At 39.3% G+C, this 15,609-nt stretch overlaps 1 protein-coding gene across 1 annotated transcript in view; it reads right to left on the bottom strand.

The window, feature by feature from the left end:
- Window positions 1-15,609, bottom strand: part of CHN2 (chimerin 2) — a 159,589-nt gene that overhangs the window by 58,241 nt on the left and 85,739 nt on the right. Inside the window, exons 4-6 of the mRNA XM_053979493.1 lie at window positions 11,765-11,796; window positions 8,606-8,719; window positions 6,661-6,946 (exon numbers count right to left, since the gene is read on the bottom strand). Of these exons, the coding sequence (XP_053835468.1) occupies window positions 6,661-6,946; window positions 8,606-8,719; window positions 11,765-11,796 (432 nt within the window). The remainder of the gene's footprint in view (window positions 1-6,660; window positions 6,947-8,605; window positions 8,720-11,764; window positions 11,797-15,609) is intronic.

Here is a 15,609-nt window from a genome sequence, read left to right as displayed (position 1 = left end):
CTGAATTGCTAACAGTTATTTAAAGAGAGTCAGCTATGTAGTTAAGTACTCATGTCAAGGCATGCTACAATTAAGTACGTACGTGTGGTAACCTGTGTGTAGAATACTACTCTTGCAGGACAAGCCTGAGTGACTGATGAAAGGAATTCATTACTCACAAAGTCATTTTGATGTATTAGTTTGTTGCTTCTAGCAGCAAAAATGCCACACACCTTTTATCACTGCATGTATTACTTAACCCTGCAGATAAAGGCCACCTTTGTGTACAGGATTTATGTTGCTCTTTATCAGTGTGGTGTCTGAGCATCTTCTGGGAAAAATCAGTTCTGCCAGGGAGAAGTCCCTTGTGAATTCTGTGGCCACGCATACAGGAGTGTGACTGTAACCCCTAATAAAAGACAATGGTGGGTTGTTGACATCCATGTAGAACTGAGCATTTTAATTTTTTCTGACCAAGCACGATGCAAGAAGAAGGGAGTTTAAGGCAATGTAAAATACACCACATCAAATTATCAGTGCCTTTCCAGCCCAGAGCCTGCAGGAACAGATGTTTCTGCTCACTACCTTCTTAACCCCAGGATCTGCTGCTGGGGCAGCACAGTACCCTGCAGCCCTCCTGTGGAAGTAAATGCTCAACATCTGGATAGACATCCCAGCAGAGAATTAAACACTATCTAGCAACCTGTAATAGGATCATTAGAGGTTTAGAGGAGCTGCAGAATGGGAAGAATAATGAATAAATGAAAGAGTGAAAAGATTTTTTATTGTTGGCTAATAGCAGTACCTGTAGAAAATTCAATGAAGAGACAAAAATGGAGTTGTAAGATGAGGCTAAAAAGCCTTGAGAAAGGAACGTGGTGTGAATAACAATTGAAAAATGTCAAATACCTACAAAAATTGAACCAAATCATAGGTTGTCTTAAAATTGACTGCCTCTTGTACAATTTGATGTAAGGAAAACAGCAGTGCCCTTAAAAATTTAGTTCCATAACCAGATTACATCTCCAGTTAAGGGATGTTGGAAAATAGTCCTTCCTGGAAGTCTTGCATTTTCTTCTATGGGAAACTGTGTGTGAGCAGCATGACTAATGAGAACAGTAATATCAACTTCTAGCAAAGTTATTCTTCCTTTTCTGTCACCTTTGCCTTAATAGGAATAGTTTTGTTATCTGTCTATTACTTGTGTGGTATTTTTCTGCCAAGGAAATCTACAGCCTCCCAGACTTCATAATATGCTAATAATTTCAGCTTTTTAGTTCTAGCTTCAATATTAACTGTGGGCTCTGTCATTTGCACTTCAATGTCTAGTGATGAGTTCCACCAAAACAGATATAGAGGGGTTGCCATGCCAAAGAGCAACACAGAGTTTTCTGCACTGTCCTGCTGTTAAGTGCGAACAGCTCACTCTTGGTTTAGCTCAAACTCTGCGCTGCCCTGTACAGACCATCGCTGCTAAATGCCTCATGCTGCGTCTGGCATGTACTTGCAGCCAGGGAGCAGAACAAGCACTCCAGCCCAGGCTCCAGGCAAACTCATATTTCATGTACAACCGGTATGTTTGAACCGACTGAGCCAGATCCGAACAGGAGAGAAGTTGATGGGAGCTTTGCCAGGACCCAAGTAAGCAGAGACCTGGCACTGGAAAAAGCCTTCCTTAATCTTTACTGACTTACAACAGTTTGTCCTCTTTCAGATAGATTAAGATCATTCTTTTTGCAAACACTTTAAGCTTGAATGCTGCCAAGGGTTTTCTTTAACTCCAGCCTGCTCTTCTCATCAGACCAGCATAGCAAAGAAACAAGTTGTGGGGCACAGCCTTTGTCTGACACAGGGCACTGTGTCACAGCATCCAGGTCTCACCCAGTTGCAGTAGTTACACAGGGCAGGTCACAGAAATGGGATTCAAGGTGCAAGAGCAGGGGACCAGGATGGCTTTTCCATCAGCAACTGGGACAGCTTTTACCTGATCAGAGCATTCATGAAACTACAGCTTGTATTTATTTCCAACATTTTAATTCTTCAAATATATTTTCCAAATTACACTTGCTAAGGTAGGATTAGAATGGGGTATTATTTTCTGCTGTCTGTGGCACAAAGACTGCTGACTCAGTAAGGGCAGCATTTGCAGGAAAACGCAATAGCAATCAATTTTTCAGAACTACATATTTTACTGACAGATTACTGCAATTTTTTTCACTCCTATATGTGAAGATTAATTGCTTACAGCAGGTTACACTTCTCCTACATTCACCATTAACTTGAACTACTGGTAATTAATTACAGGCTGCACCAGTACCAGGTACTTATCTGCCCTAAATTCTCTAGTATGTGTTCATTTGCCCCAAGTACAGCATTCCATAAGCAGAGCAAACATAAAGCAGGTGACCACAACTTTCCCAAGCTAAATCACAACTCCAAACAGACAACATGTGATCATCAAATTTTCTTTGCACAAAATACTCTATCCAAAATCCTTGTTGAACCTGGGTCTTGTTGAAACAACAATTGCCTACCCTGCTAAGAAAGAATCTGCAGCATGCTGTTGCCCCAAATCATTTCCTTTTCTGTCACCTTTGCCTTAATAGGAATAGTTTTGTTATCTGTCTATTACTTGTGTGGTATTTTCTGCCAAGGAAATCTACAGCCTCTCAGACTTCATAATATGCTAATTCCTAAAAATCATTGTAGTTCCTTTCAGATTAAAGATCTGTTAAACTATTCAGGCTAAAATTTGGATTTTGTGTCTACAAATCAAGCATCTCTTCAAAATCAGAGAGGAATAACTTTTGGATGAAACACCAGCATTAAGTATCTTAGAGCATGAATGTTTTCTTAGGCCTGATATAAAAAAATGTTGCATAAAAAAAGCACGAACAACAACAGCTTAATCCAGCCCAATTATCACATGCCCTTCTGGAATGGGCATGACTCCACTAATTACAACCTCAAAGAAATTATCATTATGGGAATAGACAAGTACCCCAGGCAGTAGCAAGGCATCTCATCCGAGTGCTGGCTCCTCCTGCCAGCCTGTGCGTTGGTGGCCCCCCTCTGCCAACCCACCCCACGGAAGGGAAGCGGTGGCACTGGAGTGACACTGAATAACCCCCGCTGGCACCGTGGGAGGTGACAGAATGAACAGACTCCCTGGACGGTGTTAACAAACCCACCGAGGAGATGAATGCCTTCAGCTGCACTTTCACACTCTGGAATTAGTTTCAGTATGAAACAAAATCTCACTTGTAAAGAGCCTAATTTCTTAGAAGAGTACTGCTGCTTAACCTTAGAGCACTGAATTCTCATCTTCCTCTTGAGAAATAATGCAAGTTTCTGTCCTGCATGTATGGTTTCCCCCCATCATTTCTGGATCATTCAAAACACTCTAGGCAGCATTTTCAAATAAAACAGCCCAATAATCTTATTTTTCAACATTTTGCCTGTTCAGCTGGCCAGAGGTAAAAAACATGAATGATTTTTCACACAATCAGCAAAGAATTTACTTTGCAGAAAAACGTCATGCTGAATATTCATTATCTTATTTCTAGGGTTCTGAAATTTACTGGAGTTACTGAAGTAAGTGAAGGTTGTGATTTGTGGGCAAATCATGGCCTTTGTTTAAAATGTACAAGACACATCAGCCTCAAGCAAAACGTCTGATAGAACTCTGACTGAACTACCACTTTCCTAAAATATTCTTCTATTTTAGAAGACTTCTAAAGTTTATATACAAACAAACATTAAATTCCCTTTATCCTGTTTTATCCCCATTTGTTAGTACTGAAAAATGCTTGATAATTCACCAGTTTATTCCAATGCCCAGTCCATACTTTATCTGAGGCTACTGTGAGTAATAAAATGGAAGATGACCACTTAGTCTCTGCTACCAAACATCTCATGACTTCCCCCAGGAGCATTTGAATCAAAAGCAGCCATGGTAGGCATCATCATACAGACTTTTGTGAGCTTTTTTTTTTAGTTGCTAATATTTTAGTTGATGTAATCCTTTTTTTTTTTTTTTCACACGGATTTGCATGAGATGATGGAAAACTATTATTACTGGTAGAGAAGCCCACTGGGAGTCCTAATCATCAATATCAAGGCTTCAGCTGCTACACCAGGTCTTCAGCCTGAGCAGATCCCCTTGCCTATTTAGCCCCACTCCTCTTATAGCTGTGATTGCTCCTACTCCTCCTGGCAAGTAAAATATGTTAGAAACAGCTGCTATTCCTCCTTCTGCTTTTCCCCTCTGTGGGAGGAAGGCAGAGGGGGTTGCCAACAGTGTAGTTGCTTAGCTGAAGCCAGCTATTTTTACATGACAGCACAGCCACAGAGCCCAGCCTTGCAGGCTGCTCCTGCCTGCACATACAGAAATCTAGATGAGCACAAGTCCTTGTAGGCCAAGAACCTGCCTTTCACATTAGAATCACCTCAGAGACAAATAACCCTCTAAACACTTAAATTTCATTCAGCAGCAATACAAAAGAAGACCTAACATAATCATTGATTAGGTTCAGAGGTGTGTTTTCACTATTGCTAGTGCATTACATCAACTCCAAACATTTTCAAGCACAGGTACTTGGAATGAAGAATGCAGCACTTCTCTCACATTAAGCCAATATAACAGTTTTTTGAGCTGTTCTCAGGGAAGAGTCTTGTGCTGCATTTCTACTCATATGAAGTGGATCAGGTAGCAGATGTAGCAGAAAATTCACTTATTTTTTCTCTGGGCTGAGTCAGTTTTAATCTGGAGTTGTTTGCTAGTGTCACCTATTGTATAGCTGCACAAAACCATACATCAGTAAAAAGGTAGTGGTGAAGGAGAGAGGCCAGGGGTCCCTTCAGCGATGGTCTGCCTTCTGTCGGACTAAAAGGGTTTTTGCAATGCCTACTTAAAGCTGCCCAACCTGAAGGATGGCATCCAACAGCAAACACAACAGAAAACATAATCTGTTATGGAATATTTGGTACTAGAGCAAGTATTCTGAAGCCTTTGATGCCTTTGAGAGCACTTTGAGAATAACAGAAGTCTTGCTCCTCAACTGCAAAAACTGTAAGTAAAATTAAACACAGTTTTTAAACTGTATTTTTCCTTGTACAGATCAAATTTTTCTGATTTCCTAGAGAATGTAGCATGGTTTTCAATTGCCATGATTCCTTTATTACACTACATGCATGCAGTAATATTTACAATCATCCCAGTAATGATCCAGCTCCAGTACACCCTCTGGACCGTTCCCCTTCCTTACACAGAAACGCCTACACCAAAATCTGTCACAGTGCACTATGTCTACTTCTTATTGTGCCTCAAATACAGTAAACATTTCCTTTTCTATGCCTGTTGCAGCATTCAAAATCACCCACTGTCCAATCACAGGAATCAACTGAACAAGCACTAGATGTCTCAATGGCATTTACTCCTCTTGGATATTACAACACCATTCAATTGAACCAAAAACTACCATCACCAGTGGATTTATTTTGAAATAAAACATGAATGGAGGACTTGTTGTTTTGCTCTTCTCCAAAGGCATACTGCATCAGTATGCCTTCCCTAAAAAATGTCATTGTCAATGGAATTTGTTTGTTATAGAGGATGAATAGGTTTATATGTCAGGTCAGTTACTCAAGCAATTATTATTATTGAGAAATCCAAACCAGTAAATAATCAGCCAATGCAGATATGTAAACCTAACAGATAATCCTGCTAGAAATGCCCTAGAGACATGAGGATACATATAAAAAAGCTGATCTCTTTCATACTCGCCATGACTATATGACAGGAAATTCACTCCCTGCTTTCCAAATAAAAACTGGCTCCAGTTCCCAACTAGCTGGCCAGCACACTGAACACTAAAATCAACAGTCACTCTGCAGAAGTATGCTTAACAAATGTCACTAAGTCAATTCAGCTCAAGGACCAGACTTAAAAACAAAGTTTTGTTTGACAGCTCTTGCTGCCATACCACCTGGGAGATGAAAATATCCACATGTCACTGCTTACAAGGCTGTTTCTCATATGTAAAATAATTTCTAATTTTACATCTTCAGATGGCTGCTAACTGCACAAAATTCTCAGTTTATCATCATGTAAGTCCTAGTCCATACAATGCTCTGGAATACGAGTGCATAAGAGAAGGAGATCAAGCAAAGCCCTCTTCAAACAAGAAGAGCAAGAAGAAATGGAGGCAAACAGACAACATCCCAATTTCAGATCCATGAGAAGGAAAGAAAACACACAATATCCCAGTTTGAGACCCATCCACCAAAGGCTTGTCAGAGAAGAGGAGCTTTGAACCATGTACAGAAAGATAACAAACTTGAGCTGTGGTGAAGGGTCAGTGGGAACTGGATTCATAGCCCTGCTGTGGAAAATGCTTGAGTATATACATGGACAAATATAACCCGTGACCAATTTAGATGCAGCTCCTAAGGTAAATTATATATACCCATATATTTACATAGAGAAAACATTTACATTTGGTACTTACTAGAAAGTTTTCATCATAAGCTCCAGTCAAATATTAGTTGGGAGCCAAGGTCATATTAACAAGATGTAAACTTTGCAGTGGGATAGCAACACTTATTAAAGTACAGGAAAATAGAAACGGGTTTTCTGACAAAACTTTTTCTTCTCAGGTTTGATAGAAAGACTGTACTTACCTTTTCAACTGGAGTATTTTCTTCACTTGTTACACTTGCTTTTCTTGATTCATTTTTTGTTCTGCTCAGCCTCCGGGATACTTTTTCTCTAAGCAAAGTGGCATATCCAATGTGCTCATATATGGGGTTTGTTGTCATTTTGGAAATATACTCAGAAGCCTTTGTTTCTATGTACAATGTTATCAAGCCATCTGTAACCAGATCATGGATTGATTCAAATCTCTTCTCCCCAACAAAGTGCTTCCCATCGTAGAACAACCTGTAGTTTAAGGTCTGATTACCAAATCTGCAAACACCACAAAAAAAGCAGAGGGAGAGAAGAGAGAGAGAGAGAAAGAACTCAGACTCTGCTGATGGCTCTTCCATCATGAAGCATTTTTGAGGTACAGAAAATGGCTGCTTAACCACATATGGGCATATTTACAGTTAATAAAGAGATGGACATCTACCAAGTAATCAAAATCCTAAGGGTCTGAATCAGGCTCTGTCAGGAAGCCAGGGAGACCAAGCTCCTAATTCAGGGCCCAATTAAATATCCAAAGTTATGTGGGAAGACTCTAGCCCTATTTACAGCAGGTGTAATCTACTGGGATTTTTTAAGTGTTTTAATAATCCAAGTACCGTAGTAGCACATTCAGTTTGTGACACTGAGGTTGGAATCTCATCATTGATTAAAGCATTCAAAGATATGCTATTGTGTTAAATGCATTGCATCAAAACTGCATGTCTGCATTTTGTTGGGACTTCAAACCACATGGTTTAAGCCTTTTATTTTTCACCCACATTTTTCATATAAAATCCCAATTTATAATTAAATTCAGTTTATGATTCTACAAATAATTATCCAGATGGATTTAGAAAACATGATGTTTCATCAAAACAATAGGCATTTTGCCATAATTCTTATCCTTTTTTATTTTTTTTATTCTTCATTTTAAAATCTCCTCCAAAACCCTAAAAAACGGTGTTTGTTCTTTTTCAGCTGACACAAATTCATTTTAATTTGCACCACTTTTTAGTTGGCGTGACTCACCAGCTTTTCCAGCTTTACCATCTGCACATCAATACAAATTCTAAGCATGATTTCATCACTGTATCACAGCTACTTGGGCTAACTCCTCAAAGGATTTTTCTTCGTGTCTTACTAGCAGAAGGGTAAAAATTCAGACTTTTAGTTTGTTTATATCTCACAGGAGTAATAATGCTATAAAAATTGCAAAATATTGCCAAGGAGTTTGTTTCATCAAAACCCAACTGGGTATCTTGTTCTCTTCCTTCTCTTGCTAATACACAGTGTCTTTAAGACCTGAATGGGCAGGTTTTGAATGACACAGCTAAGCCAGGAAAGGCACCTATGACAGGCAGTGAGTTTGGAGCATGGGTTCCCACTGCATTTTTTGTTCAGTTGAATAGCAGACTTACTTTGAGCAGCAGCATCCCATGATTCACAACGTATTTCTACAAAAAACTTGAGCTCCTACTGGGGAAGAAAACTGCCAGTTTTCAGCTTTCTGGATGTCATGATTTTCCAGCTTTATTTGGGGCTATTATCACAGATAGTTATTGATGTTTGTACACAACACTGAGCTCCAAGGACAACTTGGCTGTGTCCTCTACTGGGATGTGTTCCTGTTCTGTATTCACTCACATCTTTTATAGAGACTTGAAGAAGATCTATCTTTACAAAACTTAACTCTAGGTAAAAAAAAAACAAACCTGAAAATGGGCACTGGTTTTGAAAAAGGACTTCCTAGCCAGGTGCTGAAGGAGAGACTGAGTTGCTGCAGCACTGTGATGGTCAAACTGCTGAGAAGAGGGTGTAAAAGCACTCTGGTATCACAGTGTGTTAGGTAACGGTGGAGGTAACTCAAAAGGGACCAACATAATCCCCTCCATGAAGCACATTCACATTGGAACTATAAGCCTCTATTAAACCAGCATTTACCTGAGAGCAAGGGTGTAGCAGCCGGGTTGCCGCTGGCTTTCTCTAAGAATATATGCTCCTTCTACACCAGCAAGTATTTCATCTGCTTGCTCCCGAGAAATGATCCCGTGAAACCTAAGGGGAAATATTTCAGTGACTTACAGAATAATCCAACCAGAAAAATACCCTTCTCCACCCCAGAAAACATTTGAAAACTTCAGTACTCTCAAGCACTGTGGTCTACGTCATCAGGGTAGCATCCAAAGAGCAGGATGGTCACCTGGCCTGGACAAGTTCAGCATAGACACAAAAATTACACTGGAAATGCACTTTCAGTCAGGATAAACTCAGCTGCACCCCAAGATTATTTTCTGCAAGTGCCCAGTCTTTTCACAACTTTTCTCTTTTACCAGTCTATGCCCCTCCTCCTTGTTTCTTTTTAGTGGCCTTACAACAGAATTGAAAACTAGGCAAAAAGGCATTTAAAAAAAATTGAATTATTGCATTTTAATATGTAGTTATTTAAAGGTAGGTATTTATATACATAAATATTTAATTAAAATCAGGTCTTCTGATAATCAATTTGCTTCATTTTATTATTGTAATGCTTCCTCAAATTTGTAAGGAAAACAGAGACAAAAATGGAAACAATTATTCAAAATTCTATTCTGCATATATTAAAGTAGAAGAAGGTACAGAGAAGTCTTGAGAAAAACATTGTTTTCTTCATGTCAAGGAACTCCTCATTCAGTGCTGGAAAAAAGCAATACTTCTCTGATTCTTTTGTCATTGCTATTTTAAGAAAGAAAGAGGGCCTAGGATGCACAATTAACCTTATGAAAACCAATATTTAGCAGCGATCTCTCCGTAAGTACAAATTCAGTCTTGACAGCAGTTTGAGTCTTAACTCCTACGCACATTTTGCTAGCTGATAAGTCTCTGAGGGTCTCTTCAGAGGTTTTGAAAATTTCTATTTTTGCTGCTGTCTAAAAAAAGGCACATAAAAGTACTGGCCTTTAGCATTTTCTCTTTTCTGACAATACATATGAAGTGGCACATTCCTAACACTGCCTCTGGCTCGGTAGTGAAAGAGAAGAAAAACACGTTGGATGTAAATGCAATTGTTTCATTCTCTTTAAGTTGTCTTTTCACAACTAATACATGTTGAAAATACTAGGTTTAGATGACCTTTCCAGCGTGACTTTATGTTAAAGGTAATGTGAATTGATTAATCTTTTCTCTCTGTACAGGTGGAGGACAAACATCTTCTAAATGATCTAACTGAAACATGACTTTAACCAATAAACTCAGGGCAATTTGTAATTTTAGTCAAAAATAGCATGAGCTATTCCCCACAAAATACAGCAGACATTAGGTTAGATATCAGGACAAAATTTCTATGATCAATTTAACAAATCACTTGAATGTGATACTTGGGGCACCTGTGAAATTTCTTTAACCACAGGTGGTAAACACTGGGTAATCTGGATTTTCTTATGGATATTTTTAGTACATTTTTGTAATAGCATGGAAAGAGCTTGTACATGGTACAAGATCCACTGAACTAATGCCTGCTTCTGACAGCAGCCAACAAGTAATGCTCACAGAAAGAGTGCAGAAAGCAGTGACATATTTCACTTCTCATCCCTGCCTATCCATCACTGCTTTAGACACAATCACTTGTGACCTTACCCTTCACGTATTTGAGAATCTCACTTGTAAACCCTTTTAGATCTCGGTGCTTTTGGCCTCTGCAGCTGCCTCTGGCAATGAACTTGAAAAAGGCACTGTGCATGACCCTTTCTGGGCACTGCTGAGGTGACCTGTTCTCCCATGGCAGGAGATGCAGCCCTTCACTCCACCATTGTTGCCCCTCGCAGTATCTTTCTCTTCTCCCATAACCTTTGAGACAAGGATGGAGGAGTAAAGGGTAGAGAGGGACCAGAAATATGTTCACTACTTAAAATGCAGCCACATCACAGATTTATACAGTAATATAATGATGGCTTTTTCAGTTTCTTTCCCTAGAAATTCCTTTTTCTCTTTCCAAGTACTTCTGAGTACTGAGTCAGCTGCTTTTATAGGACTACCTCGGTACTTCGGAAATCTCCTTTCTGAATGATAGTAACAAAGGTGATCTTGCCTGGACAGGTTCATTAAGATGACATCTTACAGTTTTTGTCAGCCCTGCTGCCCCAAAAACTCAGGCACGTTCCTGGGTAAGAGACTGCAGCAATGGTTTTACAAGTCCTGCTGTAGGAAGTGTGACGTGTTACTCAACTAGCCGCTGTCTTCAGCTCAGTGTACTCTAGTGGCTAGATCTGAATTCCTCATTGGCAAAGATAATATTTAAAAAATGAAACTTCAGTAATTAGGGGCAAAGCACCTGGTTCTTGATGTTTCTGGTGGCAGAAAAGGATCATTTAACATATATGGTGTGTCTGGGATGCAATGAAAAATAGAACATGGGATCTAAGTAATTCAGCTAGTGACAAGGGCTGGGGTCTCAGCATATAACTCCAGTAAAGGCCAAATGCCAAGGCTGGGTGGCTGCTGCAGTGGCTGTGCCTTTCACCTTCACCTGCCCAGTGCTAATGCACAGCCCCTTCCTAGTTATTTATTTGCAAAGAGACTGCTGAGCCCAAAGAAATTACACTCTGGAGGTTTGGTATTTTCCTTCAAAGAAAAAGATGTCTCTTCTTCGGGTATTTGTAACTTTAGCAGGGAGAACAGCATGCAAGCAGCACTGTACGCATACTTCCACAACTCAGTAGGGTGGTGAAAACATAGGAACACACACAAAAAGGCAGTGAGAGAGACAAGCTGCTTCTCCCATTCCCAGGCCAGAGCAGAACCACTAGCAGGTTTAAACAATAACTAAAATAAAAGGAAGGAATACCCCAGACAACATTTTTTTGCTCAAAACTCTCCTGAGAGAAGTAAAATAAACATGCAGGTTCACACAACAGCATAATTCAAGGATTGTGACCAGCAGCAATGGACTGTAACACAGCTATATTATTAGGCTTTCATTGTATTTGGCTCTCAGTTAAAGCAAAAGGTAAAATAAAATATTTTATTAGACCTCCATTGTGCCTTGATTTTTTTTTTTTTTTTTTAGTTCTAAAGTAACAACTTCTGGATATACCCAACAGACACTTAAAAGAGAAAAACACTTACTCTCTTCCATAATACTTTGGTCTGTTCTCCACCTAAATTTTGTAAGAAAGAAAAAAAGTATTAAAAATATAATTCTAAATAAACTACATAAAAATAAATTACTCTTGATTTAATAAGGAGGATTACTGCACCCATCTAAACTACAATGTTCTGTAGACTCAAAACTGTGACTGGAACATTACACAGAAAAACAGAAAAATGAAAACAGAAGAGATGGTTTTATTGATATATTTCTGGGAGGGAAAACATTTATCAGTGGTCAAAAAATAGAATCACACATAACTGTATGAAATCTGACCAAACAGATAAAGAATATTTTACTGCAGTTTTGCCAATCTAGTATTTATAACGTATTTTTGTTATATGCCCTTTGTATGCATTTGTATAGCCTTTATCTATATTACATATGCATAACATATATATATTATATATAATATAGACATTTAAATACCCTTTATATAAATTTTTTTGCCTTTATATGGCAACTGACCCAAACCAAAATGTTTAATATCCTTGGAAAAACCCAGGATTTTATGCATTTAGACCTAATCCTAAATTCCGTGAAGTCTCAAGCTTTTATGGGCCTGACCCAAAGTACACTGGAAGTCGCCGGGAAGACTGCCAATCGTTTCAGAGATCTTTGAACCAAATCTCAGGGATGCCAGGTTATCACCCGCGAGTTCTGGGCAGGCGCGGCACGGCGAGTCCCGGCTCCCGGTGCCGTTCCCGGCGCGCGTCCCTTCCCGGCGGCTCCCGCGGCGCGGCCGGCAGGGGGCGCCGCCCGCCCAGCCTTGGCACGGGGCCGCTCCCGCGGGCGCCCCAGTTAGCGCGGCCCGGCCAGGGATCACGGACGGCCGGGCATCACGAACGCATCCGCACCCAGGAGCCGCTCCCTCGTCAGCTACAGAGCAGACCGACAGTGTCATCTCGCCGGGGTGCAGCTTTAGGCTGTGCTTTCATCAGTAGGAGAGACAGAACATCCTCTAAGATACATATAAAGTCTCCAAATTATGGAAGAAGATTATCTGAGCTCTGCCTATCTCCATGAAGATGTCTGTATTGGTGGAATCACTGCTTCATACATGCTAACACATGTATGAGAAATTACAGTTTCAAGACTGCTTCATTCTTTAACATAAAACCCATTTAGTGATTTTCCCTCCATTTCTTTGACTGGAAACAAGTGCTCTTGTTCTTGTTTTCATGAATTCTTATTACTTTGCTCATAAAATACTTTAAATTGGCAAAGCTTTTCTTTTTACTTTTTTTTTTCTTCTTCTGAATAGCAAATGCATAACTGTCACATTTTTGATTCTACACACCAAGCACTGAAGGGAAGCAGCTGACTTTCTGCCCTGCAGTCACTAGTGCTACAACACAGCACAAGATGAACAAAAGTCTGTACAAGATAATGAGAATCTTCAATGGAAGCCCTATGGGAGTTCAATCAAGTCCTTACTGTGCTTCTTTCCCAGCTCGGCATTTCTCTTCTAGCATGACACTAACAATAGCAGTATCATACCCTTGGAACTCCTTCCCAGCAATAATACCTTGATACAAACATTTCTGAGCTTTGAGGAGCAGGAATAAGAGAGAAAAGAATATACAGATCTGAAGAGAGAGCAAAATCAAAGGAATTGCCAAGTGCAGGTGCTGTGTTTCTATGTGCATATACGGGAACTTAGAGAAGAATGTGCATTAATTCAATTTAACTTTCTATTTTTAAGTAAAAAAAAAATATCAACAAAGGATGTATTACCTCTGAAAGGAGGTTGTTCATATGTTCATCTTCAACAGCACTATATGACTTTATTATCTTGGAACTGTGCAGCCTTCCTGTCATCCTTATAGACTTTAATAACCCTTGAAAGCACAGATTTAGCTGGCAACTCAATTAAAAATTGGGTATCAGAACCTGGGTTACATAAGAAAACCACCACATGCAATCTTCTGTTTCATGGAAACAAAAGCTACTCAATACACTGAAAACTGCCAAATAAAACACTTAGACAAATGAAGTAAAGCATGACTTTCATTTACTAGTCAGAATCTGCCTCTATTTAAAAATACTGATTTACATTGATTGCATTTATATACAGAATAAACCCCAACACTCTCAATCTACCTTACAAAAATGAAAGAGTTACTCGGACACTCCTTCAAAATTAGCTTATGGGTTCCCACATATACGTATATATATGTAACAATATATATATAACAAATAAAAGCAATCTGGAAATAATTTCTTGAACAAAGAGAGGCACATTTTTTTCATCCTCCTCACACTACTTATACAAAAATACAAACTTTTCTGTGAAATTTTTATCATTTGACTAGCAACTGACAGAACCACTGGATAATGTGATTTCCACTTTCCCTGCTGTTCATGAGATAAAAGATTTGCTCTACTGAGAATCCACACAAAGTCTCTCTACTTCTCTCTTCTTCCTCCCATTCCACTCCCATTCCACAGAACAGAAATCTTCACTCCAACATCTTTTATCATTCACATGTCTAAAATCACCATAACTTCAGTATTTGGCTTTAGACAGGAGAGACACTGTAGTATTTCCTGAAATGAAGCTCCTGATCTGTCAGACCGTCTTGGTGCCTCAGAATCTAAAAATCCCCTCTTGTGCTTACTGCAACCTTTGCCCTGAAATAATAATTTCTGTCCTAACCAAATTTATGGCTAGGAACAAATACAAGGAAACAAAGTTAAAGCAAGATAAAAGATCAAAAATAACATCAGGGTCTCTACATCAAAACCAGAATGTTGGACTGAACTTGGAAATAAACCAAAAGCCTGCACAATTGATGAAGCAGAGGCTTAAAAATATCAAAGGAGCCAGTAGGTCTGTTTTGTGCCGACTGCAGACTCTGTAAAAACTTCAAGGGAAATTCTATATATTCCAGAAGGCAAAGGTGACTGAAATTCAGTTGGGATTAGCTTTTCCTTTCCTGTTATAAATGGGCTTGCACACACAAAGTCAAGCAGATCCACCTGAAAGAACTCACAGCAGCAGAAAGAGCAGAAAATCCACAGGTAGGGAAGTGACTATTTCCTGGTGGTAGGAGCCCAGATCAATCAGCTCTATTCTGAGAACAGACAACTTACGGGTTTTTTTGCATAGATAATGCTCATGAAGAACACTTACGTCACTTTCAGTGTAGCCCTCACAATCTCCTTGCTGAAAAAAGGTGAAAAAAGAGCCACCTTTCCTAAGCAACCAGTTGGCTCTACTGCTTAACTCCCTAGACAAGGAACAAGGGGAGAGATCAAGAGGGTTCGAATCATTTATGGATCCTTACGCTAACAGACAAAAACAAAGTACAAAAATGAGGAAAATTACATAAGGCAAATTACAGCTTTTCACTAGTGAAAACATATTTTGCCTTGAAGAGCATCACAGCTTGCTTTTACTTCCCCCATACAGAAGACAAATTACATGGTTTCTCCCTCTCCACTAAAAGTATGTGGCAGCTTTCAATTCAAATGTGAGATGATAATTTTTTGGCTTAAAAAAAGGCATTATTGCCAATTTCAAACCAAAAATGTTCTTCCAAAGCAGGCGTTTCTGGCTGTTGTTCCAGAAGCCATGGGGAATATGCTGAAAATCACTAATGAAATTCATAGTTGTATAAATTGTGAAACACCAGTGAATGCCAAAATTGTTTAAAACTCATGTCACATTGATCAGGAAATAAGATGTATGGTAAAACAACCTAAATCATTACTAATCCAGTAATATTACAAAGCCAGCAACATTCAATGACATCTAATCTTGATGCATGCTCAAAGAGAAATGAAACCCTGCTCAGCTCTCCTGGCACTCTACAAAGGA

Source organism: Vidua macroura, chromosome 1, assembly GCF_024509145.1.
Source record: "Vidua macroura isolate BioBank_ID:100142 chromosome 1, ASM2450914v1, whole genome shotgun sequence".
In the NCBI taxonomy this organism is placed as follows: domain Eukaryota; kingdom Metazoa; phylum Chordata; class Aves; order Passeriformes; family Viduidae; genus Vidua; species Vidua macroura.
This window is presented reverse-complemented; position numbering and strand designations above follow the sequence as displayed.